This window comes from Platalea leucorodia (assembly GCF_965183815.1).
Source record: "Platalea leucorodia genome assembly, chromosome: 12".
In the NCBI taxonomy this organism is placed as follows: domain Eukaryota; kingdom Metazoa; phylum Chordata; class Aves; order Pelecaniformes; family Threskiornithidae; genus Platalea; species Platalea leucorodia.
The window spans coordinates 13,172,742-13,200,467 of NC_138834.1; the positions used below are offsets into that span (position 1 = coordinate 13,172,742).

The 27,726-nt window shown below is 59.9% G+C and overlaps 1 protein-coding gene across 1 annotated transcript; it reads left to right on the plus strand.

The window, feature by feature from the left end:
- The first annotated feature begins 272 nt into the window (after positions 1-272).
- AP1B1 (adaptor related protein complex 1 subunit beta 1) lies at positions 273-27,614 on the plus strand. Its single transcript, XM_082325426.1, has 22 exons — positions 273-312; positions 6,335-6,448; positions 7,833-7,895; positions 8,969-9,074; positions 10,888-11,023; positions 11,831-12,076; positions 12,937-13,127; positions 13,695-13,916; positions 15,300-15,420; positions 15,636-15,731; positions 16,793-16,908; positions 17,717-17,882; positions 18,757-18,855; positions 19,229-19,488; positions 19,938-20,139; positions 21,575-21,721; positions 22,258-22,403; positions 22,966-23,095; positions 23,688-23,772; positions 24,296-24,382; positions 25,169-25,323; positions 26,585-27,614. The coding sequence occupies exons 3-22, from the start codon at positions 7,859-7,861 to the stop codon at positions 26,657-26,659; spliced, it is 2,823 nt and encodes a 940-aa protein (XP_082181552.1). The 5' UTR covers positions 273-312; positions 6,335-6,448; positions 7,833-7,858; the 3' UTR covers positions 26,660-27,614.
- Positions 27,615-27,726: the final 112 nt, after the last annotated feature.

Sequence of the window (27,726 nt, forward strand, 5' to 3'; positions counted from 1 at the left end):
CGCCAGCTCGGCTAACCTGCAGGTAAGCAAAGCTCAGCCAATCAGCAGGCAGCTACATAATTCTAGCCAATCAAAACTCAGGTTCATAGAGCCTAGCCAATCAGCAGCCAGCTACGTCCGGCCCAGCCAATCAGCACTCCTTCAGCACCGCCCCGTCTCCATCCCCGTCCCCGCTCCCGCCCTCCGCCCCGCCCACCCGGCATTAGCCCCGCCCAGTCTCCGCCCACCCCTCCATAGCCCCGCCCCGGAAGTGCTCCCCCGCTCGGCGCTCACTTCCGCTGGGCCGGTGGCAGCGGGCGGCGGCGGCAGCAGGTACGGGCCGGGCCGGGCCGGGGGCGAGCCGAGCCGAGCCGAGCCGAGCCGAGCTGAGCTCAGCTCCAGGCGGCCCCGCCGCCCGCCTCGCCCCTCCCCGGCGGCGGGGGCTGCTGGCGGGCTCCGGCCGTGCGCACCCCGGGCCGGGCCCCCCCACCGGCGGGCTTCGCTCCGGGCCGGGCCGCCCCCCCCCGGGCTCGGGCCTTTCCCGCCCCGCCCCGGCCCGGCCTCCCCGCCTCGCCCCCCGCCCGGGCGCGGCTGCCCACGGGGCCCCCTCCAGCCACGAGCCCCGGCTGCGGCCTCCCCCGGGCCAGGGCCGCGTCCCGCCCCGCGGTGCCGCCGTGGAGCCCAGCCCCGGGGCCGCGCCTCCCCCCGTGCCCCTCTGTGGCAACGTGTCCGGCCCGGGTGGGTGCGCGGCGTCAGCCCCAGAGCCCGCTCCCCTCCGCCGGCCCTGCCACCCCCCGCAACACCCGGGGGTCCCGGAGCCCCCGGCGGGCAGAGCCCGTTGGAAGCGGGGGTTTCCCTGTCCGCTGGGGCTGCGAGGCCCGGGGTGTCCCCCTTCGCCCGCCCTTGGCTCTGACAGATACGGCCCGAGCAGCCCCGGTGGAGCCCGGAGCCCTGGGGCGGGAGGGGACAGGACTCGAGGGCCAAAGGGCGCACGGAGCTCGCCGGGGGCGGTGGGTGGCTGGGGAAAAGGGGAACCCGCTCCCTGCCCGCCGCTGCTTTGGGTGGAGGAGGAAACGCTTGCTGGGCTGGGGTGGCTTTGGAAAAGCCGTCCCTGCCGTGGGCCCGCCGTCGGTGGCCGCTTCTTGGGGCCTGGCTTCCACGCTGTGGCTCAGAGCTTCCCAGATCCGTGGGAAGAGGTCGGTACCGGGCTCCACTGAGACGTGGAATAATCTGGGAACGGGGCACGGATCAGACAGGGAGGTACCCAGGGTGATACCCTGTGCTTGCTGCCTCTGTGGAGCTTTTAGGGGGGAAAAATTCCCCAAACTTCATAAAAAGGAGTCTGTGAAACAGCTTCTGCCTAAAGGAGATGTATTACAGGTGCGCCTTCTCATCCTCTGCAGGTGCTTTATGTTGTACGAGTTTGCCACAGTTCTAAAACTTGTCAGGGATCCCCCTGCCCCATAGCAGCGGGGGCTCACACGGGGTTTTGCCGTCCGCTCTCCTGTGGGACGTTAAGTGGGTGCCTCGGATAAGCAGCTGGTTCTGTGGTTTGCTGTCCCCCAGGCCTGGCCGCGGGATCATGGGCTGCTCCTGCGCCGCTCAGGCAGCCGGGCTGAATGGACCTGGCGCTTCGGGACCCCGAGGGGCTTTCCAGAGGTGTCGGTCCGTACTCGGATCCCGCCAGGCTGGGAGCTCTGCGGTGGGAGGTGTCCAGCCTCAGAGCCCGGCTTTCCCGGGAGAACGTCCCCTCTGCGGCGGGAAGCTGTCGGTGGGGCTGATGCTGCGGGACAAAGCTCGTCTGTGCGTCCCGACACCTCCAGAACGAGGCCCTCAGCGTCTCTGAGGGTGCTGAGCGGGTGTTTTGGGAGGGACGCCGGAGGGTTTATCCCTGCTCTAGATGATCTCTGGGCTTACGCTGCTGGAAGTCCCCCCCGGCTCTGCGGAGCGCGATGCTTTGGGCCCCGCGGCGCTGGGATCCCTGCGTGCGGCTTTGCCCGGCAGCGTGTGATGCTGGAGACGCCTCGGGACTTCCCTTTTTCTGTGTGTGGGCTTTAGTCCCCAGTTATCGGTGGGGCTGCATTGGTTGTGACTCATTTTTAATGTGTACAGCCGCGCTCGTGGCCCTTCTGCCATCTGTGTTAATTAAGGGCCAGGTGCCGGAGCTTCGGGGCTTCGCTCGAGCGGCGACTCGGCAAACGAATCGATCTGCCCTGATTTTGGGCACCTTGCTCATGCCACGGTAGCTTTGGCAGGGCTTTTAGCCCGTAGTTATTAAACCACGGCACCTTAACCTGTTGGTTGATGGGAGACGGGACCCTCTTGGGTCGCTCAGGCTTGCGGGAGGACGCGCTGGCTGCCGCCCCGCGGGGTTCGCAGACCCTCGTCTGCGCTTGGTGCCGCTGTTCGTCGTCGGCCCCTCTCGTTACAGGAGGCGCGGGATAATTTGTGGTGCTCGCTGGCTTTGGGCAGTCCCTTTTTGGGGGGATGCTGCGGGGTATTTTTACGCCTTAGGTGGGAGCTGCGGGGTATTTTTACGCCTTAGGTGGGAGCTGCAGGGTCTTGCCAGCCCTCGGGGTTCGGCGGCGTGGTGCCGGGTGCCTGCACCGTGCTGGGGCGGTGCAGGCGCGCTGTTTTGCAGCAGAGCACGGCCTGGCCGTGGGGTGGGACGGTCCCGGTCCCTTCGGGGTGACGTGAAGGTTCAAGCCGAGCTCGGACGCGACAGCAGGCTCACAGCCCCGCGTTGCTGCATGCTGCAGGGCTCGTGTGTGAGCTAAGACTGGCTCAAGTTAGGCCAGTCCTTAGGAAAAATATCTTCCTAAGGAGCGTGCGTGGGGCTGGCGTGAGCCCGTGGGGCTTTGCGCTGGCTGCGGGGAGAGGCGTGGGGCAGAGGTGGGGAGGAGCACAGGGATGGGAGCTGTGGATGGGATGCACCACGTAACGCTGCTGTGAATAAGGAGGAAAGAAGAATTGGGTTCGCGTGAGGCTCTTTAGCTGCTGGCTCTCGTATCCTCAGCTGCTCGTTCTCCTCTTCCAGGCTTGGGTTTTTATCTTCCCCCACTGGTGTCTGTGCCTGGTCCGGGGGGTTTATTCACTGAGAACATGCGGCGCGGCTCAGCGGTGTGGGGGCCATCACTGCCTCGTGCCTCCCCGGCCTTTTGTGTTGGCTTGAAATTGGCTCATATCAACGGAGAACAGTTGTGTGAAGTCCCCAGGGCTTCAGTTACCCCTCTCAGTATTTAAGATTTTTTTCAGTCTGCCTTAAGTTTCTTTAATTATGCCAACTTACTGGGTTTTACTGATCCACCTCCTACCCTCAAGTGCTTTATTTGCAGCTGCGGGAGGGCGTGTTACTTGCTCACAGGAGGTTTCTTTCCCTGCTAACCCTCAGCTGACCCGCTGTTTTCTAGGTGAGCTGTCTCCTAGAAGCCTGCCCTTTGCGTTCCCGCTCCTCTTTGCCTCTCCCTCCGCTTCAGGCGCCAGCGTGTACACCCTGGCACGCCGGGGACGTGTGTTTGCGCAGGGCTGGAGCGGATGCATCTCCCTGTGTTTGCTTCCTTCCTTCCCTTTCCGCCTGCCTCGTCAGACCCTCCTGAAGACACGCGCCAGGCTGGGTAGATCAAAACTTACTGTCAGCCTGTAAACTCCTGTCCTGGGCTGTCACAGAGTCTGTAGAAAGATCAGCGGAGCTTCGGCGAGCCCTCTCGCCGTAATAACCATGCACCCGGGTTGTCCTGGGCACGGTTTAAATGCTCGTGTGATGCTTAGATGACTCGTTCCTTTGGAAGAGCGGCAGTGGTGCTTTCCCCGCATCCCTTCCCAGGTAACGGGTCTCTGTTGCTACAAGCTGAAGAACTCCTGTCAGCAGCATCTCAGCCTCTGACAACGGAGGAATTGCCCTAAAACAGGGCAGTAAAAGTAACTGGGGGTCACTAACGAGTTCTCTTCTTCCACTCTCTGTAAGAGGAAATGAGCGGCACCAGCAACAGCTTATTCGGCATCGTGTTGTCCCCGGGAACTTGCTGGCAGCACCCGCCTCGGTGAGAAGCACCGCGCCGTGTTTGTTGCTGTATCTCAGGTTTAGGAGCATCTTATTCACCTGGGATGGCTGAATTCGGGAGCATGCTGGCGTGGCGGCTGGGAGGAGGGGAACGGCTGAGCTCTGCTGCGTTGCCGACCCAAGGGCCTGAGGTGGAGGAGGGGGCTTGTGCTGTGCCCATCCGGGCCTGTCACCGAAACGCAGGGCCTGGGAGGAAGGCGCTGTCCTGCCTTCAGCCCTGTGAGCTGCGCTGCAGGAGCACCAGGTTCTCCTTCAGCCTCAAAGCACTTCATGAGCAGCAGCAAAATCAGATGCTCCAAACCATGGGGCTTCCTCCAGCTGGGCCACGGGCTCCTTGGTGCTGCATCGGAGGAGCAAAATAACCTCGTTAAAGCTGCGTCCATCAAGGAGGGTGTCTGTAGCAGCACCCAGCAGGACCCTTCCGCTGTGTGTTGCGTGAATGAGGACGATGCTTCCCACCCCAAGGCAGGTGGAGGGGGAACGTAGGAGGTAGAGCGGCGTGGCCGCTGTCGTGCCGGGGGCCTCAGGAGAGCAGCATTGCTCTGGGTCTTCTGGGGCTCCTGAATTTAGTCGTCCTGGGTGAATAAGATTGGGGTAAAATGCTTCGGAGAGCCCCTTTCCCCCCAGCAGCTGGTGCAGGGGGGCTGAGCAGTGCAGAGCTCCCCACATCTCCATCTCGCTGAGCCTGGCCAGCGCAGCCCGCGAGGTGAGAGGTGCGGGAGGGATCGCTGGTGGCACGTGTTCTGCTTTCGCCGTTAGCAGGGGCTTCGGAGAGGAGATCTCCCACCGCCCCTTGGCTGGGGGGGCTGAGGCAGGAGGCTCTGCAGCAGGGCAGGGGGCGGATGGCGTGGGAGCCCTTGCGCCCTGGGGTGGCAGATCCAGGGTCTCCGGGAGGGTGTGGGTTTGTGCCGCCGCAAAGGCTTGTCCTCAAAACCGAGGAGCCCGAACTAGGTGTGGGTGAGCTCTGGGTGCTGCCCTCCAACACCCAGATGCCATTTTGCTACCAGATCCTTACAAATGCTTTCAACCCCTCGAATCCAGTTTGCAAGACCAGCTTAAAATAACTTTGGCAAGAAGATAGGGTAAAATTTGAGCCACCACAAGGTCAGGGGCTTTTTGTCTTCCTTGTTTTGTTGCTGCTAATCTTGCATCCTGCTTTTTCTGAGGGCTGGTGCTGCTCCTGGGAGCTGCTGATCCGCTCAGCTGGGACATCAGTGAGTGCCGGGACATTTTTCCCAGCCTGGAAGGGGGCTTTGTGGGAATTGCTGGAGCAGGGGGAGCAAACACCCGCGCTCGGCTCCCGGCTCCGCGCCACGCAGCGAGCACTTGCTGCCATCTCCCTACTCGTTTTTGCTTGCCGGGTGGAGGGTGTTTAGCAAGGGCAGAGTATTTGCAACTCGCCATAATATCTCTAAACAATCAGATCTGTCCAAACGAGATGATCGAGGCTGTTGGCTCCGAATCTGACACCCCCTCCCCTGCTCCTGTGTGCCAGAAATCTGCCTGCCTTACTGTCGGGAGAGGGGACCCTGCCCCATCTGTCCCTTTGCCCAGTTCAAGCTGGACAAAGACGCGTGTAGAAAGAGATGGGGTAACGCAAGAGCTGCTCTGCAGTCCCTGAACCGTTTCCTTTGCTCTCCTTAAAACTGGAGCCAGGCAGCAGCGTTGGACCCTGCCCAAGGGCTGAGCTTGGGGGAATTCACCTTCAGCAGGGCTGTGCCAGCGGCGGTCGCGTCCCAGGGCTGGCAGGCAGCCCTGCCTCGTCGCCCTTGGTTAGCCCAGAGGGGCCGCACACAGTGCAGGGTGCTGAGCACCCAGCTTTGGCGGCTGTTTGGAGCCTCGCTCGGCCTCTCGTCACCCTGCTCAAGGTGCTGGGTTGCTTCAAGTCTGGTCCTGCCGCTGGGGAGGTTGAGGTGTCGGCATGGGGAGCGAGGGTTGCGCCTTAATTCTCCAGCTCAGGCTGGAGGAGGCGGCGGCAGTTTGCTTTTTGGAGGCTGCTGTTGGCACTGCAGGGCTTAAAGGAGCGGGGGAGATGGGTGGCCGTCTCCGTCTCTGGAATTAGTGGGGTTTTGGATGGCTGAAACACCCGCTGCAGTACCCGGGGGCTCTGGGAAACCGGGAAGCCGCAGGAAAGCAGCAGGCATGATTCATGTCTCCAAGCCGGCTGCAGAAATTCCCTGGTAGGCTTCAAGTTTGCTTTCCAGGCACTTCTGCAGAGCAGGGCTGGCTGACTGCGAGCCAGGTCGGTGAAATCGGAGGGACTGCAGTAAATCCTCCTTCCTCCCTCTCTTGCAGGACGGGATCTGCAGTGAGGCGCAGAGAGCTGCTGCGGCGCAGCCTGGGAGCTCCCGCTGTTCGCTGGAGAGCCATCGACCTAGGGGGGGAAAAAAGGCTCTGAATAAATCCCAGGTAACTGAAGCAGGGAGGAGTGTCGTGTCTTACACGAGGCTGCCCGGGAAGCGGTTTGCTCACGGGGCAGCCTCGGCAGGGCTGGGGTGGCACGGTGGCAGACTTGCCCCCTCTGTAACAGCATCGGGACCGTGCTGCCAACACCCAAAGCGAGCCCCGAACTGATGCAAACTCTTTCTCTCTTACTGCCCGCCAGGCTGGCTCTGGCTGTGTGCTCTGCCCCGCAGGCTCAGCCCCCAGATTTTATCCAGATTTTCTTTTTATCCCTGTTGGAGATCGCTATCCAGCTTGGACAGGGAACAGAGGACACAGTTCCTCTGGCCACATCTTGTGTACTTGCAGGGGATTGCTGCATTTGGCTTTCAAGACGCTCATTTACATTTTAAAACCATTTGCAAGCTCTTTTTTTTTTTTTTTTAACTTGGCTTTGCTTTCTGTGCTCCTGCCCCTCCAAACCAGCAAGGCCACTGCGGGCTTTCAAGGACGATCCTCCGGTTTCTTTGCTGTTGAAGGAAAGATGGGTGAAAACAGCCGTAAAAGACAAATCCCCACTGACCTTTAAGAAGGGCTATCTGCTGCCTGCACGTCGGCCTTCCTCAGCCTGCCAAGCTGTAAATCTGCCCTAAACTGCCTGAATTATATCATATAGCCCCAAGCGCAGGGCGGAAACCTCGTGCCCTTTGAATTTAAAGCAACACTGCTGGAGCAGGGATGGTTTCTGGAAGAGGCTGCTTTTGATCTTGCCGACGTGTTTGGTCAGGCGCTGGCAGACGCGTGCCCCCCTCGGCTGTGCTCTCCCCTTGCTCCGGTGTTGGTCTGAGCCTTGCGTTTTGCTCGGTTCCTCTTCCCATCCCAGAGCTGTTCCCTGCGTAGGTGTGAGGGAGGGCTGGCGGTGGATTTTCCCTAGAAAAGTGTTTCTCAGATGGGGAGACGCAAAACCAGGGGAGATCACTGAGCCCTTGCGGCGGGGACGAGGGCTGCCCAGCTCCGTGTGGGATGGGGCAAGCAAAGGGGCTGCTGCTGCTGGTGAGAGAAGCGAGTCGGGGCTGGAGCCTGAGCAGGGGTGAACGCTGGCGTCTTCAGCGACTGCTTTCCTCCTCCTCCTCCTCCACATCCTCGTTAGCGAACCAGCTGATTCCCCACTCATCGGCAGAGCCCGCGGTGCGCTGGCGTGGCTGCAAGGCGCTCGCCCTCCCCGGGGGAACGGGCTCGTCCGGCAGTGCGGGAGCCGAGGGCTTCTCTGGGCACTTCATCTCCTTGTGACTCTTCCCATGAGATCCCAAGCTCTTTTGCTGCCCTCGTTTTTCCTTCCCAGAGCTCTCCATAGCGACCTCCGCAAGGAAACTATCAACCCTCAACCCCTCTGGTCTGCTTCTCTTCCCAGGGACGTGCCGCTAGCTGGACACCACCATGACGGACTCGAAGTACTTCACCACCACGAAGAAAGGTAAGAGAGGGAGCGGGAGGGTCACACAGTTTTTCCCCAAATAATCAGGCTTTGCTTGCAGCAGGGCTGTCCCTGCAGCGGGAAGCGGGCGGAGGTGCCAGCTCTAGTGGGAATGCCCTGAGCCCATGCGGGATGCTGTGGCTGACACCCTGCTCCTCGCTCCGACACAGCTGGGGTGGCTCTTGGGCTGCCATGGGGTCAGAGCACCTTGTCCCCAGCCCCCTGAACCCAGACAAGGCTGTTGGCAGCTGCGCTATTGGCTTTAGCAGCTCAGGAGTGGCTGCGGGACATGGCCCCTGCCCCAGGCTCCCTTGGGCTGGGACAGAAGTGCTCGGGGTGTTTGACTTAAGCACTTTCCAGACCAAGGAATTAATGTGGAGGAAAATCATGTGGCATCTTCCTCTTCGATCTGCCTGCCCGGGAGTGAATAAAGAGCTCAGCCTGGCTTCGCGAGGGCAGGAGACGATGCCCTTCAGCTGGGCCTGGAGCCACTGGTCGCCCTCAGTGAGGCGCTGGGCTTGGGGGATTGCTGCCACATGCAGAGTGGGATTTGGGAGCCACCGTCCCTTGTGCGGGCTTGAGGAGCAGTTCCCAAAATCCACCTGCATTCGCTGCTGCGGGTGCCTGCCGTCATCTGGGCTGCAGTGGGCTCCCCAGGTAGGGGAGGGCCTCCCAACCGCTGTGTGTGGGGCTGGGGCTTGGGCTTCGCTGTGCGATAACTGCCCCACAGCCAAAAATACCTGCCGAATAAACCCCGTGTCCTGTGCTTGAGGTGCGGGGTGCTCGTGCTCATCGCTCCTGCAGCATCTCCCATCCCTAAATCCATCTTGGGGCTCTCCTGAGGCTGGAGAAGCTGCAGGGACGCACCAGCATGTTTGTGTCTGTTTCCGTGGATGAGAGCTGAGCCCCCAGAGCGGCCCCGGCCCTCGGCGAGACATTTGGGAAGTTAAATCCCCTTTTCCAGCTCCTGGCACCCCGGAGCAGCCAGGAGGTGTGCTCGCCCTCCCCTGGGAGCAGCACCCAGCACAGGAGTGGGTGCCCTGTCCCCTAACCCCCTTTTCCCCTTCCTCCAGGGGAGATATTTGAGCTGAAAGCCGAACTGAACAGTGACAAGAAGGAGAAGAAGAAGGAGGCCGTGAAGAAGGTGATAGCATCCATGACTGTCGGCAAAGATGTCAGGTGCGTGGCGGTGCTGTGGTGGGGATGCCTGAGCCAAACGGCGCCGGCAGGGTGCCCAGGTGGCTTGGGGGCTTCTCTTTTCCCCTGGTGCCTCCGAGGGGTTTTCGTGCTGGCTTTCATCTCAGGTGAGGACTGAGCAAACTCCTGGCCACAGCTATACCTCCTGCTACGGGAGGAAAATGTTTGTGTAAGCGTGGCCATCTGGCAGGCGGGGGCTTGCCTGGCTTTGGTAGTAATCTAGCTAAAAGAGGATTGGTCTGGCTACCAGCTAAGTTTGTTGGGATTATTGCTGCTTTCTTCAAGTGTTACTAAAAACAAGCAGAAACCTCCTCCGAGCCTTTATGGCAGAGGGTCGGTGTCTCTGCCTCAGTGTCAATAAGCTTTTTGCAGCCGCTCCAGTCCAAAAGGTCGGGCGGCTGCTTTTCCCCCTTCTCCTTTATCCGGCTGACCGAGCAGCACGTGGCCGCTCCAGGTCCTCCTCCCTGCACGGACCTGTCCCTGCACACCCTTGGCATTACACACAACGTCAGCGCTTTGCTTTTCATGGTGTATTTGAGAGTAGATGGAGGAAAACCACAGTATGAGCTCTCTATTTGGAAAACTGGTGCGTCCTCCGCTCCCAGAGCGCTCGCAGCAGCAGGTGGTGCTCTGTCTTGGGGCCACCGTGGAAAAGGTGACACCGGACATGGCAGGGACTTGCCTGAGGCTGGTCAGTGCTCGGCAGAAGCTACATCGATTGGAAAGGAAATATCGGCTGTGGCAGCCCATTTATTTGGTGTGTGTGTATTTTAGGCTGCAAGAAAGCAGTTTGCTAAGTTCACCCCTCCCTGGGAGGTGCCAGGACAGCTTGGTTTAGCTTGGGGTGAGAGCAGCTGAGGTGGGCGCCAGCTCTGCCGGCAGCAGGAGCTCTGCGAGAGAACTAGCAGCGAACTGGGTTTGATCCTCGAAGCGATGGTTGGGTTTGCAGTGGCAGAGAAGCTTCCTGGAGCCAAGGGACATCTGTGAGGGTGGGATAACTCCTCTGTTAGCCCTCTGATCTTGATTGCTTCTCCTAAGGTTGTTTAATAGTCTAATTGGGCTGTCTTCATCGTCTGTGGTGAGACAGCATCTGGCATCCCACAGCTTTAGGGTGTTTAGTACTCGCTGGGTTCAGGTTTGGGAAGGGGAAGCCCCCAGCTCCACGCAGGCAGCTTGGCAGCTCCGCTCTGTCCTAGCAGAGCATTCCTCTGCTGCAGGGCTCGCCTCGGGGAGCGGGGCTGTTCCTTACACCCGGTCCTCTAATGTGATGCTTCTAGCGTAGGACATGGAGCGAGCGCTCAGCAGTTTGCAGCAGGACGGGTTTAATGTCTGCAAAAGCAGAGGATGGTTTTGGTAGGGCTGTGCAGAAGGCGAGGGGGGAACGGCTCATGTCCTGCGTCCTCTCGCAGGCGCCAGAGGCTTTTGTACCATCCCATGACGGCTGGGTGGTGTTGCACCTTCTCCCGGGGCAGTGGAGACGCGCTGGAGCTGGGATACGACAGAGCCGTGTGGGAGAGCTCAATTTCTGTCCATTAGGGGCCGTTTTGAGCTGCTCTTGGTGCAGATCTGTAAAGAAAAACCCACTGGGGATGGGTGATTTAGCCACATCTGCTGCAGGGTGGGCTCAGGTCGTGGGAGACCCTGGGGTCTTCGGGCTTCAGGAGTGGGTCGAGCCATGGGAAGGGGATGGCCACATGCCTGGGGAAGCGTGGGGTCTCATAGGCAGCGGTGTCTCCTTCCCCCGCCTCAGCAGCGTGGCCGTATCCTGCCTTCACAGAGGTGCTTTGTGTTTCAGCGCTCTCTTCCCAGACGTGGTGAACTGCATGCAGACAGACAACCTGGAGCTGAAGAAGCTGGTCTACCTCTACCTGATGAACTACGCCAAGAGCCAGCCGGACATGGCCATCATGGCAGTCAACACCTTCGTGAAGGTGAGAGGAGAGGGCTGCGCGCCTGAGAGCTGCACACTGCAGCAGGTTGATTCAACCTGCTACGTGCATCCCCGCTTTCATGCGAGGCCACCACACTAAGCTGCTATGTACCCCGCTCCAAAGAAAGGAGCATGGGCAGGTTTCCAAAGCCGCTCTCCTAGGGAGCAGGGGCTCCCCTTGCTCTAGATAACTGAGCAAATTTGTCCAGTAATGCAGAAGAAAATAATTTTCTTGGCAGCCGTACTGTGCCAATTGCTCTGTCAGTGGCAGCTTCAGTTGTGGGCAGCTCCCATGATCGAGCTGCCGTCATGTGAGCTTACACACTGAAGTCTCTGCAGCTGAGAAAGCCTTCGTGATCTTCCAGTTGGAGTTGGGAACTGAAGAGCATGTTTGTTAGGAGCCAAGATATTGCCAAAGCACTTTGTGAAAAGGCTTGGTGGGCATTAGAGGGAGTTTTGGTTTTTTAGGAAGGAAAAAAACCACACCATAAACCCGATAGATGCATTTCCCAGGTCAGGTGGCCGTTCTGCAGGGTGGCAGCTGACTTCAGATACTTGGTGTAAGTGACTAAGACATCAGGTTCCTGGAGGTGTGTTTGGAGTGATGGTGTTAAAACTCTGTGGGTGCCAGATTGCAGAACAAGAGATCAAACCTCTTTCTTGGGTGACTTATTCTTTAGAGCTGAGTGTTAAAACCTCTAGACTTCAGGTGCCCAAACGAGACTGGAGGTCCCGAAGCCACCACTGATGCCTGTGATTCAAGGGGAAGAGGCCCTGGAAATCTCACCTCCCTCTCTCATCCCTGCAGGACTGCGAGGACCCAAACCCTCTGATCCGGGCTCTGGCTGTGCGGACCATGGGCTGCATCCGCGTGGACAAGATAACGGAGTATCTCTGTGAGCCCCTGCGGAAGTGCCTGAAGGACGAGGACCCGTACGTGCGCAAGACGGCAGCTGTCTGCGTGGCGAAGCTCCACGACATCAACGCTCAGCTGGTGGAGGACCAGGGCTTCCTGGACACCCTTAAGGACCTCATCTCGGACTCCAACCCCATGGTGATTGTTTTTTGCCTTCTCCGTCCTCTCTTCTCTTCATCTGAATGGCAGTAAATGCTCTCCCTTCATCTTTACATGCTGACTCCTTTCCTCCCGTGCTCCCCTTCACTCTCTTTTTGGTGCTTAGCAGACTGCTTTTGGGGACAGCTGTTTCTGAGGGCTGCAGGCTGTGTTCCTTGTCCTGTAACCCTGGCTCCTGGATGGAAGATTTCCCTGATTCCTTGTCAGTGTGTTATTAGTCTGTTCCCAGTGGGGAGGAGGCTGCCCCAGCCAGCTCGGAGCAGGGGGATGGTGGCAGAGGGGAGCTGATGCTTGGCTCTGGTACCATGTAGCTGGCGGCTTTGGCCTCTGGTGAGGGTTTCCTAGCAGCTGGGCTTTGGCCAGCATTAGTCTCCCTGCCTTTCCCCAGGCGTGAGAAACTTGAAAGCCTGCTTTCCACAGGGTTTCTCTTCTCCCAGCCTTTGCTGCTCTTCAGATCTTGCCACAGGCGTAGCAGTGAGCCCAGGAGCTGCCGCAGAAAGTGATGGGGCTCCACAGAGCAGCCTGACTGCCTGGGGAAGGGGAGCAAGAGCGGCCTTCTCCGTGCTGGGCACGGGGCCAAGGCTGACTCTGGCTGAACATGTGCGAACCGTTGGAGATGTGGCGTGGGTGGTGGGACTGTGCTGGCGGTGATTGCTCATCTCCTGAGGATCAGCTGGTGGGGAGGAGAAGCTGGTGCCCAGATGTCGCTGGGATGCAAGGTGCCGATACCGAGGATGCAGCTCGTCCGCTTGCACCAGCTTTCCCCCAGGCTGCTGAACCGCATTTGGTGTCACCTAACGCTTGCTGTCACCTAACACATGCCCTGTCCCCTCTGGCAGGTAGTGGCCAACGCAGTAGCGGCTCTTTCAGAAATAGCAGAGTCTCACCCGAGTAGTAACCTCCTGGACCTCAACCCCCAGTCCATCAACAAGCTGCTCACGGCCTTGAACGAGTGCACCGAGTGGGGCCAGATCTTCATCCTGGACTGCCTGGCAAACTACATGCCTAAGGATGACCGGGAAGCTCAGAGGTGAGGGAGGCTCTGGGTGCTGCTGGGGCTGTGATGGCTTCAGGGCACCACGGACCGACCGGAATGGGGCTGGAAAGGGGAGGAGGACAGGCAGGTATCGACATTGCCCGTTCTCCAAATATCTTCATCCTGCTGACCCTTGGCATCCCACTGCGGGAGGTGGGACAGCAGGCATCTGCCAGCCACCGTGCCTTGGGCACAGCCACCTGGGGACTGCCCTGGTCCCGTAGTGAGCCCTGTCCCCTTGCCGGCACGGGGGTTGTGCTCCTTGAGCTGCTTCAAAATGTGGCCTTACCCTGCCGCAGGGGAGGACAGGCATTAGGGAGCTCAGAAAGGGCATCGCTGCAATAGGGTTTTGTAAAGGCTGGGAAATAACCATCATCGGGGCATTTAAGAGGCAGTTCAGCATCTCTTGGGAAGACCTTACGTGCTGCTCAGCTGTCCTGCTGCAAACTCTGCCACTGCTTTGTTCTTCTTCGTCGGTACTGGCAGCAATGTTTAAGCAGGGAGACGGGTTGTGATCATTTTCTTTCCTGTCTCCTTCCCCCTCGCCCCCGACACCTCCAGCATTTGCGAGCGGGTGACGCCCCGGCTGTCCCACGCCAACTCGGCGGTGGTGCTTTCGGCCGTGAAGGTGCTGATGAAGTTCATGGAGATGCTGTCGAAGGACCTGGATTATTATGGCACGTTGCTAAAGAAGCTGGCCCCGCCGCTGGTCACCCTGCTCTCCGCGGAGCCCGAGCTGCAGTACGTGGCTCTCCGCAACATCAACCTCATCGTGCAGAAGAGGTGGGTGCCCCGGCGCGGCAGCAGGGACAGCCCGGCTCGGGCTTTCCCTCTTCCCTACGGGCACTGCTTCCCAATGCTTCAAACCCTCTGACTGCAACGGTGTCGGGCCTTTGCCGGCACAACCCATTGTATGAGGTTTTTTCCTTCTCTATTATTTAAAATCCAAGGGCTGAGCACAGAGAATCATGGGAGTTAACAGGCAGGGAGCTAAGCTGGGATCTCCAGGAGGGGTTTATTTTAATTTATTGTTTATTTGGAGCAGCAAAGGATGGAAAGGCAAAAAGCTGAGTCTTTCGTTTAGTCATTAAATGTCTAGTGAGGAATTTTCGTGAGATCAGCTTGTTTCTATGTAATCATCCTCTTTGAATAAGTGCTGAGAGTCCTTTTGTCCCTTTGCTGATCTAAAATTGCTGGTGGGCAGGAGGTGTCTGAGGCCCCACACGTGGCAGAACTGGCCAGCTGGAGAGCCACACTCCGCAGTGACAGCCGCAGTCAGATGATTTGTTGTCCCACCAGTTATCGCCGTAGTTGTCTATTAAAAATAGCAGCAACTTCTGGGAGAAGTGGAAAGCAATTAGTGTCCCTGGGAGCGGGAATGTGGAAGGCAGGTTGGCTCCTTGGAGCTGGACCTGGCCTGTCCCTTGCCCAGCTTAGAGGATGATCTGGTGAGAAAGGTCCAGCCTAGCCCTGGGGTCTGGGTTTGCATCCCTGCTGCCACAAGACGTCCCTTCCAACCTTGGCAAGACAAACATCCCCTGTTGCCTTGCGTCTGGGCTTTGTTTGCGGCAAGGTTGTGCTCTGTCCCCTGCGCGCCAGCAAAGGGGAGCCAAGGGACAGAGTCCTGGGGGGGAATAATCACGGTATCTTGGATTCCTTGGCATTGAACGGGCCCCCAAAACCTTGTGCTTGTGGCCAAGGAGTCTCGTCCTCCTGGCCCAGAGCTGCTCGCTGTCCGGCTCCGGGTTTCCCCAGCTTTTATCCTCGGTGTCCTCAAGCCTTCACCATCCCAGCTCCAGGAGTGATGATTCATGCTCGTAGCTGGCTAACGGAGTCACAAATTTGCACGGACTCGGGGCGTTAGCTGGCTGCAGGGTCAGGCGAATGATCCCCATCCGTCTCCTGACCGGCGTGCAGCTTTCTGGGGAGGACAGCTCCCTTTCTGTGTTGCTTTGCCTGCTGGTCACTGCCAGGGTCAGAGCCTGGAGGTGAGAGCAGAGCTCAGATCTCGCTTCTGCCACTAGAGAAATCATCAGATAGCAGTACTGGGTGTCCAGAAAGCTCTGGAGAAAACCATGGTTTCTAGAATATTTCTGATGTCTCTCTTTGTGGTCAAAGTGAAGGAGCGTGCATATCCCTTAATCGCTGCCTCTCGTTGTCCTCCAGGCCCGAGATCCTGAAACACGAGATGAAGGTGTTCTTTGTGAAGTACAACGATCCCATCTACGTCAAACTGGAGAAGCTGGACATCATGATCCGCCTGGCTTCCCAGGCCAATATTGCTCAGGTCAGAGTCTGCCTGACACTGCTGGGTGGGCACCAATGGGGGTGTGCAGGGGTCTTCAGCCCTGCGGGGAGGGGATTTGCCCGAGAAATCCTAGACCCAGCTTTGCAGGGTGCTGATGGGAGCAGCTCTACCGTCTGCTTCTGCTGGGTTGCTACCCTGCTTTTCTGGTGGCTTTTCTTGCAGCTGGGCTCTCACTGTGTTGTCCCCTCCGTCAGGTGCTGGCGGAGCTGAAGGAGTACGCCACGGAGGTGGACGTGGACTTCGTCAGGAAGGCGGTTCGAGCCATTGGCCGCTGTGCCATCAAGGTGGAGGTGAGGGCTGGGCCACTTTGGGTCGCGATGGCAGCTGTGGCTCGACAAAGCATCGCTCTCCAGCACGTGTTGGATGAGCTGGAGGTCATCCCGCCCCAGGAGTTAGCACTGCCCCGACAAGCTAGAGCCTTTGTGGGCCTGGGGATGAGCCACAGTTGTTCCACGGGGCATGTACGGGGCGTAAGGAGGGTGTTTCATCCCCTTCCCGTTTGCCGCTGGAGCTGTTTTAGGATCCCTGCCCTCCCCGTGCTCCGTTGCAGACCCAGCTGCCTGCAGCTGTGCCTCATGTGTTAATGCAGCAGATGATACGAGTGGCTTGTTCGGGGACCTAAGGGAGGTAATCCCTTACCGAGGGGCCAGGAGGCTTTTCTTCCCCTCGGGGATAATTGAAAACCTTTGCTGTGGCTCTGTGTGGCCCAGGTACAGGCAAGGTCAAACGGCTTTCAGCCAGCTGATATTGCACTGGATTTACCGCAGAGCATCCTCAATCACGTGAGACAAACAGCTCGACACCAGCGAGCCGGGCGCTGGCGAGAGGCAGGAGGAGACGCGCTGGAGCTGGCTCAGGCTTTGCCTCCCACCAGGAGCTGAGCTGGCCCAGCTCTGCCGCTAGAGCGATCCCTCCCCTCCGCAGCGAAGCCAGCCTCTCCCGGGGGATTTATTGCCATGACATTAGCTGTTTTTCCCTATTAACGCTGAGCTGTGTGGCTGTGCAGATCCCAGCTAAGGCGAGATGCTGCTGCCCTGGCAAGCCGAGGTCTGGGCTCGCTGCTGTGCTCCTGCACCCAGCGGCCTGAAATGCATCCCGTGGGAGCAGGGAGCAAGCGGTGTTGGGGGAGAGAAGGCTCTGGGAGCGTGCAGGGGGGATGAGGAGGAGCCAGACCTGGATTAAAGGGGCAGGAAGGGGAGACCACACTTGTGCATCCTCCGTTCTGGTTGGGGTTGGGTTGGGGGAAGTATGGAGGGGATAAAGCAGCAAGGAGGGGGGGTGAGAAGGGCAGCGGGGGCTTTGGATGGGGATGTAAAAGCATCGCTGCTGACTGACCAAGTCCCTCCGACAGCAATCGGCCGAGCGCTGTGTCAGCACCCTGCTCGACCTCATCCAGACCAAAGTCAACTATGTGGTGCAGGAGGCCATCGTTGTCATCAAGGACATCTTCCGCAAGTACCCTAACAAGTGCGTGGCAGTGAACGCTCCCGGTCCTAGATGGGTGCTTTCTGCCCCTCTGCGCTTGGGGGGGCCCTACAAAGACCCAGGCGTGGGCGAGGGCCGGGCTGCTGCTCCCTCCTGGTGCGATGGTGGGTGTGAAGTCACCTGGAGCCTCCCTGCAGCGAAGGTGGCTTTGGGTTTTTTGCTGCTGGGGGTTGTGATCACCAGTCAGTGCTGCCCCAAGAGTTAAGCTGGGGGCAGGAAAGCCATCCCCAGCTCCACGGTGGCCATCCCAGATCCAGAGACCCAAACAGACAAAGCTGTCGGAGACTTTGAGGCCCCTCGTGTCGGCATGAACAGTCTCTGGCTCTTAATTTGACATTCCTGATGCCGGAGCGAGGGTGGCGGGAGGAGAGGGGAGTGTTCCAGCTGAGCCAGGATGAACGGGCGGCTGTGTGATCAGGAAGTTCGTGTACGAATAGTGGTAATAAATACTAATGAACTGAATTAGCAATGGACTAATCTGCACAAATAACCAGTGACTCAGGGCTGCTGCAGAGAGGACAGAGGTCAGATGAGTGGGGCTGGGAAGTTAATTCAGAGGCAGGGCTGGCGAGCAGAGGAACAGGCTGGAGAGGGATCGGCACAGACAGTGTCATGCCATGCCACAGCCCTGGGCAGAGGGGACAGCCCCAGGCAGGTGGCAGGGGCTCTTGTGGGTGCCCTCAGCGATGTTCTGGTTCTGCTGAGGGTGATGGGACGTGGTTTGGAGCTAGAGTGGAGCTGGGATTCGGGTTTCTTGCTTCTGGTGAACGCGTGTCCTCTCCTCGGGAAGGTACGAGAGTGTGATCGCCACCCTCTGCGAGAACCTTGACTCTCTGGATGAGCCCGAGGCCCGGGCTGCCATGATCTGGATTGTGGGAGAATATGCCGAGCGGATCGACAACGCCGATGAGCTGCTGGAGAGCTTCCTGGAGGGCTTCCACGATGAGAGCACCCAGGTGCGGTGGGACGGGGGGACAGCCCCCCACGCGATGGGGGGGTTCTGGCCACCAGCAGGACCAGCTGGTTGAGGGGTGACACCGTGACAAAGCTTGTGCTAATCGGAGTGTAATGAAGCAATTTGCTCTAGCAGGGTGCTCTTGCAGGTGCTCGGGGCAGTGGTGTCCCCCCAGCAGCTTTGGGTGTAGAACGTGGCCCGTGAAATGCCACCACGGTGGTGTCCCAAGCGCCTTTCCTCCTTAATAGCTGGGAAGGACCCACTGGTTGTTCCTCTGTGCCAGGACAGGGTCAGCCCTTTGGAGCTGGAAAATGGAGTCAGACGGCTGAAACGAGCAGAGGGACGCGCCTGCCCCTTCTGCCAGGGCAGCTGAGGCCAGTGGTTTCGCCTGTGGAAATTTTGGGAGGTTTCCATCTATGGAAACTTCCTACAACCCCCTGTGCAAAACACCATGAAGCTAAGTCATGGTGAACAGGGGAAAGTCTATAAATGCAAAATAGCAAAGGCAGCGATCCTGGCTGCCCTGTCTCAGGTCTAAAGGAACCGTCGGAGGTGAATCGCTGCTGCTTATCCTCGGGAAAGTCAGAGGATGCTTTGGCCTTCGTCCTTGTGGGACCGGGTTACGCGGTCTTGCCCAGTAACCTCTGTGTCAACCTGTGGCTCTGACGGTGTGGTAATCGGCTTGAAACGGGCTGGGAGCCATGCGGGCTGCCCTGACACTTCGGCACTTAAGCGGTCACCGTGTGTTTGGTCCCTTGAAAGGCAGGTTGGGGTTACATCCTGGCAGCACGTAAGGGAAAAATTCACATGTTCTTGCATAAAAATGGTGTGAGCTGCCTCTCTGTCTCCCTGTAAGCCTGTTTGTCTGTCCGCAGGTTCAGCTGCAGCTGCTGACGGCCATTGTGAAGCTGTTTCTGAAGAAGCCCACCGAGACGCAGGAGCTGGTGCAGCAGGTGCTGAGCCTGGCCACGCAGGTGAGAGAAGAGCTTCCCACGGGCTTCGTCTTCCCCGCCAAAGCAGCGGGAATGGCTTGGTAATGCAGTGCCCATGACAGGAGGCAGATAATTGGAGCTTAATTCTGGAAAAGCTGGCAGTTAAAGTCCTGGAGAGGAAGGACATAGTCACCCATAGCAGAGGAGGCATCTTGTGCTGTTTCCCTGCTAAGGCTGGTGTAGCAAAGCCTCTGTACACCAGAGGTGTGACATAAATAGCTTTAACTTTTATCCCCGTGATCCCTCTAATACTACAGCAAGACTTAGATAGGGCCAAGATGCTCTGAGTTGCTCTGTGGTAGCTGCAGCTTTCCCTGCCCGATGGCTTCCGCACTAACCCCTGTGCTTCCCGAAGGACTCCGACAACCCCGACCTGCGGGACCGCGGCTACATCTACTGGCGCCTGCTCTCCACCGACCCCGTGGCTGCCAAGGAGGTGGTGCTGGCGGAGAAACCCCTCATCTCCGAAGAGACGGATCTGATCGAGCCAACGCTCCTGGATGAGCTGATCTGCTACATCGGGACACTGGCCTCTGTCTATCACAAACCTCCCAGCGCCTTCGTGGAGGGGAGCAGAGGGGTTGTGCACAAGAGCTTGCCCCCACGAACGGGCTCGTGAGTACCTCCGCTTCCCCAGGGTGACTCCCGGCTCCACGCAGGGACTTCCAGGGCTGGATCCATGCGATGGGCAGGTCGGATGCTGAGCCACGCGGCTGTGGGGCTGCCGCGGCCACACACAGCACTGTGCAGAGCTGGCTGTGTCCGTTGAGCTCAGAGCTGAGCTGAGGCCCCCCTTCCGAAGGGGAGGTTCCCCTGTAGGAGCAGGGCTGTATGGATTCAATACTGTCCTTACAAGGCTGAAGGAGTGACCTTAGACCTAAGTGGAAGGTGATGTCAGTGAGAACTTGTTGAAGTGTTGGGAGCCATGCTAGGACAGGGTGTCTCTTCGAACGCTTGCTGCGAAGCCCAGCTGGGTGACCCGCAGCCCTCATGTCTCCAGCGGGACCTGTTGGCTCAGCCAGAGCTCCTCAGCATCTCATGTCTCTCCCTCACCCTTCCTTTAGGAGCGAGAGCGCCGAGAGCCCTGACACAGCCCCCTCAGGGGTGCAGGCAGCGGAGCAGCCGGCCGTCATCCCCACTCAGGGCGACCTGCTGGGTGACCTGCTGAACCTGGATCTGGGTCCCCCGGTGAGCGGCCCTCCCATCGCCACCTCCTCCGTGCAGATGGGCGCCGTGGACCTCCTCGGAGGTGGCTTGGACAGCCTGGTACGTTACAGCCCCGCATGCTCCTTCCCCAATGCCCAGCTGCCCTGGCAGCATCGTGCTGGGCTTGATGCTGGCTCTGGTCTGGAGCTCCTGGGGACGGGATGGGCTTGTCCACCCGGAGACACCTGGGCTAGTGCTTTCCTTCTACAGCTGGTGAAGATGGAGGGGCACTGCACCCTGATTTATCTTGTCCTCGTCAGATGGCTGGAGTGGGGCAGGGGGTTAGTGCTCCTGAGTGCCTTTTCTCTCGGTACATGAGGTCTGTGTAGGTGCTCCCGCTGTCCACGCTGTGCTGCAGGGGTGACTCCTCTTCCTGGGTCCCCTCTGAACCCCAGTGAACCCCCAGAGACGCCCATTAAACCGTGCTGTGGGGTTGAGACGTGTCCGCTCCCAGCCCGCAACTATCTCCTGCGCTGGGAGATCTGGAGGTGACAGCTTGTCCTCCTGGGAATGCAAACCAAGGAGCAGTTTGGTCACAGGGTGAGGAGGGATGGAAACCGCTGCCTGGTTGGGACTGCCTGCCCTGCAGGTGCCGGTGATGATCCGGGCTTCCTGAAGGAAAAAAAGAGTTTAGAGTTTTCTCCCCTGCTCGTAAAAGCCAGCAGGGATCCCCAAGGGATGGCAGCATTGCTGTCTCTTCGCCTGCTGCCTCTCCTGGTCTGTAATCCCTCAAGTGCCGCCCTGGCTCTTTGTGGGCTTGTGGAGTTTGGTAAGGGGCCCGCGCTGAGTGCAGGGACGAGAGACCCTGGTCATGCTCTATCCCCGGGCTCCAGGGCAGCCATGGATGGACAGATGGACGGGTTGGCAGTGCGGCAGGACTAACCTCTCTTCCCTCCTCCCCTTCTCTTGTCTCTCTGTTTTTTGTCTCTTCTCTCCTGGCTTGTCTCTGCATGTGGCTGGCTCTTCTCTCCACCTTGCCTGCTTCTGCTTGGAGATGGGGGACGAGTCGGAAGGGGTATGGATCAGCCCTTTTCTTAGCCCTCTAGACCACGCGTGGCCCCGGTGCCCATGCCAGCCCCCTGGTGCCCCTGCTCCCCTCCCGCAGCCTGAGCCCTTGTGCTTGGTGCCCTGGTGACACCTCGCTTCCCTCTGGGGACAGCCAGGCCACAAACAGCTCCTGGTACGCCAGGTCTGGGACCAGTGAAGCGTCCCTGCCGACTCTGGGCCCTCGCTAGCCCACACTGATGCTTTTAGAGAGCGCCCGTGATACAGAGCATTTTGTGGGACTCCTGTGCCCTCGGCGCGCTGGCCCCTGCCCCTGCTGATGCCCCTTTCTTGTCTTTTGCAGCTGCGAAGCGATGTGGGAGGCAGCCCTGCTGTGAGTGTGCCCTCGCGCCCAAACCCCTCTCTCACCCTCTGCATCCTCCTCCTCCTCCTCCTCCTCCTCTTCCTCCTCTCCCGTGCCCCGTATAACCCACTCCCTTGTCCCCTGCAGATGGGCGGCGGCGGCAGCTTCGCACCAGCACCCAGCACCGCGATGCCCGCAAACCTGGGGGCACCCCTCGGCAGTGGCCTGGGAGACCTCTTCGACCTCACCGGTGGGGTGGGGACCCTGTCGGGATCCTACGTGGCACCCAAAACGGTGAGTGGAACAGCCGAGCCCCAGCCACCGGCTACTGGAGGAGCTCAGGGCTGTGGCATTAAGGGGGGCAGAGACCCCCTCGTGCCTGCTCCACGCTGCAGGGCCTCCCGGGGGGAGGTGGAAGACAAAGCCCCTTTTCCTGGCGTGGTAGCAAGCCGAGCGAGGGCGGTGGTCTGCAGATGGAGAGGACGTTACAGCGCTTGCCAGGGCGCGGGGATGTGGGGCAGAGGTGGTCTGCGTGTTTCCCCGGGTGGCACGGAGCCCTCGGCAGAGGGGAGAGCAGGGATCTGGCAGGTCACGGCTCTGATTTTGGGGCCGTGCTGTTTCCCTGTGTGTGGGGTGAGGTTTGGAAGACTCGGCAGCAGCATCCCACAGCCCTGGCTGGGGTGAGGGTGACTGTACCCGTGCCGACTGTGTGTCAGTAGCCATGAAATGCTCCTGGTTTACAAACACCCTGCACTGCTCTGCCAGGCTGGAGAGCACCAAAGGGTTTGCTTTGGGTAAAACCCTAAGGATTTCTTGTCTCCTTAACCCAGGTCTGGCTCCCTGCCATGAAGGCCAAAGGGCTGGAGATCTCCGGCACCTTCAGCCGGCAGGTGGGCTCCATCTCCATGGACCTCGTGCTAACGAACAAGGCTCTGCAGGTCATGTCTGACTTCGCCATCCAGTTCAACCGCAACAGGTGAGGTCCCCTCCGGTGAAGGTGCTGCCTGACACCTCCGAGCTCAGCCCTGGAGCGGCTGCCTGCGAAGAGTGGGAGGAAGGGGCTGTGAAATGGCTGCAAGGGCTGGGAACAGCCTCACATGATGACCCTTCTCTCTCTGATGGCTGTGGTGGTGATGATCATCAAACCAAAGCCTCTAAGAAGTTGACTGAAGAGGCTGTTCCTCTGGGGTCTGAACCCCGTCCCGTTATTTGTCCTCCTGGTGAACCGATGGCTCCATTTCCCTCAGAGGGCCCCAACAAAGGATGGCCCTGAGGGAATGAGGCAGGAACGCTAGAAATGGGTGTGAGTCTGTGTAGGAGGAAGGGGTGTGAGATTTTGGGGCTACCTGTTATTGCCCTAGGGCAGGCAGGGCAGGAGCCAGCCTGGTCCTGGACCGTGCAGGGGCAGCAAGATGAGCTGGGGCGTTGCTGGGGTCTGGGTAGAAGGCGGCAGGGAGTCCTGAGGTTGGCCCGGAGCGGGTGGGCAGTGCCTTCTGCCATCGTCTGCTGATGCCCTGCCCTCATGGGGTGTCCCCCAGCTTCGGCCTGGCCCCGGCAGCTCCTCTCCAGGTCCACGCACCCCTCGCTCCCAACCAGTCCGTGGAGATCTCCCTTCCACTGAACACCGTCGGCTCCGTCATGAAGATGGACCCCCTGAACAACCTGCAGGTGGGGAGCGCCCGGGCTTCTCCCCCCCTGGGGAGCTGGGGTTGGGGCAGGGGGTGCCCTGGGCTGGGTTTGCTCCCTCGGGAGGGAGGTGTCACAGCAGGAACCAGGCGAGAAGAAACGCTCAGCTCATCCCTCTACTGTCAGAGCTCAGTCTGACTCCGCTTTGACATCCAGCCCCACGCAGGCTGCTCCCTGCGCAGAAGAAGATCCTTGCTGACAGCGGCAGAGCCGAGCCTTGGCTGAGCATCTGCTCGCAGCATCCCAGCGTGGGGGGAGACGGCGGAGCTGTAGTTCCCAGGAGGGAGCAGGGAGAGCAGGCTAAGGGGGTGCAGCCCTGGCAGCTCCCCCATTTCCCTGATACGCTGGGGATGGGGCAGGCCTGGGAGCCTGCTGGCGTGCGGGGTGTGGATGCTGGCCTCTCCAGCTCCTTCGGGCAGCTGCCAGTCTCTTGCCTCTGATGCTTGCTGGGTGAGACCCGGCTCCCAAGGGATTGGTGGTGTACAGTGGGATGGGATGCGATGCTCGCTTTGGGAACAGCTTGCCTGCTGCAGGTCGGAGGAGGTGTTGACGTCCTTGTGTCTTTCCATCCCAGGTCGCGGTGAAAAACAACATCGACGTCTTCTACTTCAGCACCCTGTACCCGCTGCACATCCTCTTCGTGGAGGACGGGAAGATGGGTGAGTTGGAGTGCGGGTGGCTGTGGCTCCTGCAAGGTGCACTTCTGCCACCGGTCTGTGGGTGCCATCCCAGCCCCTCAAATCCTCCTCGCCATGTTCCCAGCCCTGGGGAAGGAGCAGGGAGCCATGGGGAGCCAGATGCCCCTGGCAGTCTGGAGCAGATGGGGACACTGCCATGCCAGCATGACCAAGCTGTGGCTACCTGAGATGGCCCGAGCCACTTTCTAACTCTTCACTGCCAGGGAGAGCTTCCCTCGCTGCTTATTTTGCCTTCTCTGGCACTCGCCAGCCTCTTCCCCGAGCCAGCGTAGCTTGCAACCCCCCCCAAAGCGGGAAGCTTTGCTGCAGCTGGGTGAGGCTGGTCCTGGGTGGCTGCTGGAGGGGGAGGGTGGCAGCGTGGCAGGGCGAGATCCCTTCAGCCGCCAGTGACGTGGCAGCGTGGCCCGTGTTGTACCCCCCTCGGGAGGTGGAGGGGGCGGCCGGTTCTGTGGCTTCACCGCGTCGGTTTTGTTCCTCGCTGCAGAGCGGCAGATGTTCCTGGCTACTTGGAAGGACATTCCCAATGAGAACGAGGCCCAGTTCCAGATCAAAGACTGTTCTCTCAATGCAGGTGGGTCCAAACCCTTCAGAAGGACCTGGCTTGGCTCAGAGCTGGCTGCTGGTGACCAGCTCTTCCCAGTTATCCCAGTCCAGGCTGCAGGGAGATGGGAGATCCTTCGCCCTGTGCCCACCCGGTATCTCTGTCTCCAGGAAGGAGCTGCTGCTTTGCTTGCTGTTGGCCAGCTGTAGAAACTTGGCAGTCTCAGAGATGCTCTGCCTGGTGGAGATGTCCCTGCCATCGGGGACAGTTGCTGTGCCCACCCTGGCATCAGTCTCGTTGCAGAGAAGCTGAACTAGATCGTGCAGCCCTGATGCTGCCCAGGCTCGCAGCAGCCTGTCCTGGCCAACCCACGGGCCGGGCAGCGGTCCCGTGCTTGCGGGCAGAGCAGGCAGCCGTGGGCAGGGGCTGGGGCCAGGCTCCCTGGTGCCTCCTCGCTCCACCAGCTCCTTCTCCGGGAGATCTGGTGCCAAGCGGGACGTGCAAACCCTGGGCAGGGACAGCCAAGTCCTTTCAGTCCTGCTGGCAGCAGCGAGCTGACCTTTGTGGAGCAAAGCTTGTGAATTGAGCTCTGGGCTGTTGCCTGCCCTCCCTGGGGAGGACCTGAGAGCCTGGGTGAATGGAGCCCTTCTCCTCGCTGCGTGGGGATGGCGGGTTTTGGATGTGCTGCATCACAGGGTGGGGAGAGAAAGGGGAGGAGAGGAGGAGATGGGGCAGGAGCAGGTCCAAAGGGAGCTGGTGTTCAGCCCGGTGCCCTGCCCCCAGCAGCCCCCGCAGCAGCTCTTTCCTCCTGCGCAGATGCTGTTAGCAGCAAGCTCCAAGGCAGCAACGTCTTCACCATTGCCAAGAGGAACGTGGAGGGCCAAGACATGCTCTACCAGTCCCTGAAGCTCACCAACGGCATCTGGGTGCTGGCAGAGCTCAGGATCCAGCCCGGCAATCCCAGCTTCACGGTATGCCCCTTCCCCTGCCTGCCTCCCAAACAGCCCCGAGACGGCTCCGAGCCGAGGCTGCTGCCCACCCTGCCTTCACCGCTCAGGGCTCGGGTCGGGCTGGATGGTCCCACAGCACGTCTGCGGTGGCAGGACCCCCCCGGCTGCTGTCGGTGCCAGCTCCCTGCCCTGTGGCAGTCCTGGCGTCCCTCTTGCATGGGGAGGGCAAGACACAGTCTAGTGCTGCCTGCCTGGGCTCTGCAGCAACACTCGGTCTCCGCTGAGCTGCCCTCCTGGCACCGCGGTGGCAGCAAAAGGAAAGAGAGTGGTCCCAGCCCACTGACACATCTCCCTTCAAATAAAAACCCCAACCCCTTCTTGGGGCATCCCTGGCTCTGCCCGTGCGCTGGGCAGCCCGACTGCAGCTGCAACCAGCCTTGGGGCAGAGCTCTGTCCCCGTGTCGGGCATGAGCCGTCCCCATGTCCCACTTTTCCCGGCCTGGCCCCTTCCCCACCTTCCTCGCAGCCTGTTTTCTTTGGGTTGGGACGAGCTGTGTCGCCTTGACTCACCTCTCTGTGTATCTCCGTACCCGCTGCCTGCCTGCCCTCGCCGGCCTGCCCGCTGTTGCAGGATTTGGAGGTTAGCAGACCGGTTTTTACCCCAGCTTTGGGCTGTCTCTGGCTGCTGCCTGGTTATTTCTCCCCTGATGTTTTCGTCGGAGGTGAACGTTTCGGAGGATCAGGGCATTCCCACCACCCTCCTGGGTTCACTTGGGATGAGGATAGCTGCAAATCCTTATCCTGGAGGATTCCCCGCTCGGCACCCCTGCGCTGAGCTCTCCCCCCTCGCCTGCGGGCTGAGATGCTAATTGATTTCAGAGTCATTTAATATTTAATCTTTGAGCAAATAACTGAAGGGGGCTTGTACTGCTTAGGATAGGAAGGTGCCTTTGGGGGAACCGTTCACCCTCGAGCTACAGGCAGTGAATCAAACCCCAAGAGACCAAGCGTGTGTGCACCTCTGCCTGCCTCCCTGCCTGCGCTGCATGTGGATGTCTGCTCCTCAACCGGGCAGGGGGAGCACCAGCAGCCCGGGGAGAGGGCGTTTAGAGGGCTCGGTGCCTCTTAATATGATCTTTTATCCAGCTGAAACAAGGAGCTGGGGCCACCCCCTGCCCCGCGGGGGGGATGCTGCAGCATGCAGGGCTTTGTGCTTTGGGGCTGGCGGCTCACCCACATGGGGCGAGGTGCCATGACCCCCTCTCCTCCTCTCTCCCCACAGTTGTCCCTGAAATGCCGAGCGCCGGAGGTGCCCCAGTACGTCTACCAAGCCTACGAAACCATCCTGAAGAACTAAGGTGCTGCCGCAGCCTCTTCTCCTCCTCTCCTCCCTTTCCCGCCCGAGGAAGCGGGGCAGGACCCGTGTGCATGTCTCCTCTCCTTCCTGCCAAGGAACCAGCCCCTGGGAATCTCCCTCCAGCCCCGGAGCCCTGAAAACGGAGCCGCTGCTCCCATCTCTGGCGGGGCTGGGGCGGGCGGAGGAGGGCAGGGGCATCCCGGCCCTGCATCCCTGTAGAAATCTGTCTGTGAGTAATGCGGTGTCCTCCTTGCTGATGTTGCCCCCTCAAGAGCCCTGTTTCACCCGCCGGGTCCCTGTGACTGCTTTTTTTTTTTTTTTTTTTTTACCGAGCTGCCACAGGTGGGAGGCTGCGCTCCTCCTCCCCTGCAAAAATCCACCTCCCCGCTGGTGCTGGGTCTTGTGTCTGCCCAGGGTGGTGTCTGGGGAAGGGTTCAGCACCCCTCCTCCCTGGGAATAGCACCCCGGGGCTCGCTCTGAGCCTGTTTGGTGCCGGTCGGCACCCAAAGCCCCGTGGGTTGGGGGGCTCTTGCTGCAGATCCCCCCTGGAGCCCTGGCTTTGTCCTTCCCCTGTGGCAGTTCCTGCCTGGCCCTGGTTTTGTCCCCTGGTTTAGGAGAGCCATGGGTGAGCCCCCGGCCCTTTGGTTAGGGTCTCCCCCACCATGGGAGCTGTTTCCAAAGGTCCCAGAAGGGCTCGAGGATCTCAACTTAGAGGTGCAGCAAAAAAAAGGGCTTTTCCAGCCCCATCCAGCCCCCGCAGCGGGGCCGGGAGGGCTCCGAGCATCAACTCACGCTGCCCTTCTGCCCGCCTCCCCCGCCCCACGGCTCCCTCTGCTCCCCGCTGTCGCCCATGGGTGCCGCAGAGGACGTGCCACCTTCCCCCCGCGGTGACACTACTCCTTTCCCCCCTTCCCCCCCAAAAAGCCATGGGTCAGCCCTCTCTAGAAGCGTTCGGTGCAGGAAATATCTAATATATAAAATATAAATATATTGTATGTTCACTTGTTTTAAGCGAACGTTGAATAAAGTTGACATCTGCCCCCGAGCTGCTGTCAGGGGCTCCCCCC

Excerpts from the sequence above, each read along its gene's own strand:
- AP1B1 (XM_082325426.1), top strand. The coding sequence starts at position 7,859 with ATGACGGACTCGAAGTACTTCACCACCACGAAGAAAG. Across the intron at positions 7,896-8,968 it reads CTTCACCACCACGAAGAAAG|GGGAGATATTTGAGCTGAAA; the intron begins GTAAGAGAGGGA and ends CCCTTCCTCCAG. Across the intron at positions 13,917-15,299 it reads AACCTCATCGTGCAGAAGAG|GCCCGAGATCCTGAAACACG; the intron begins GTGGGTGCCCCG and ends GTTGTCCTCCAG.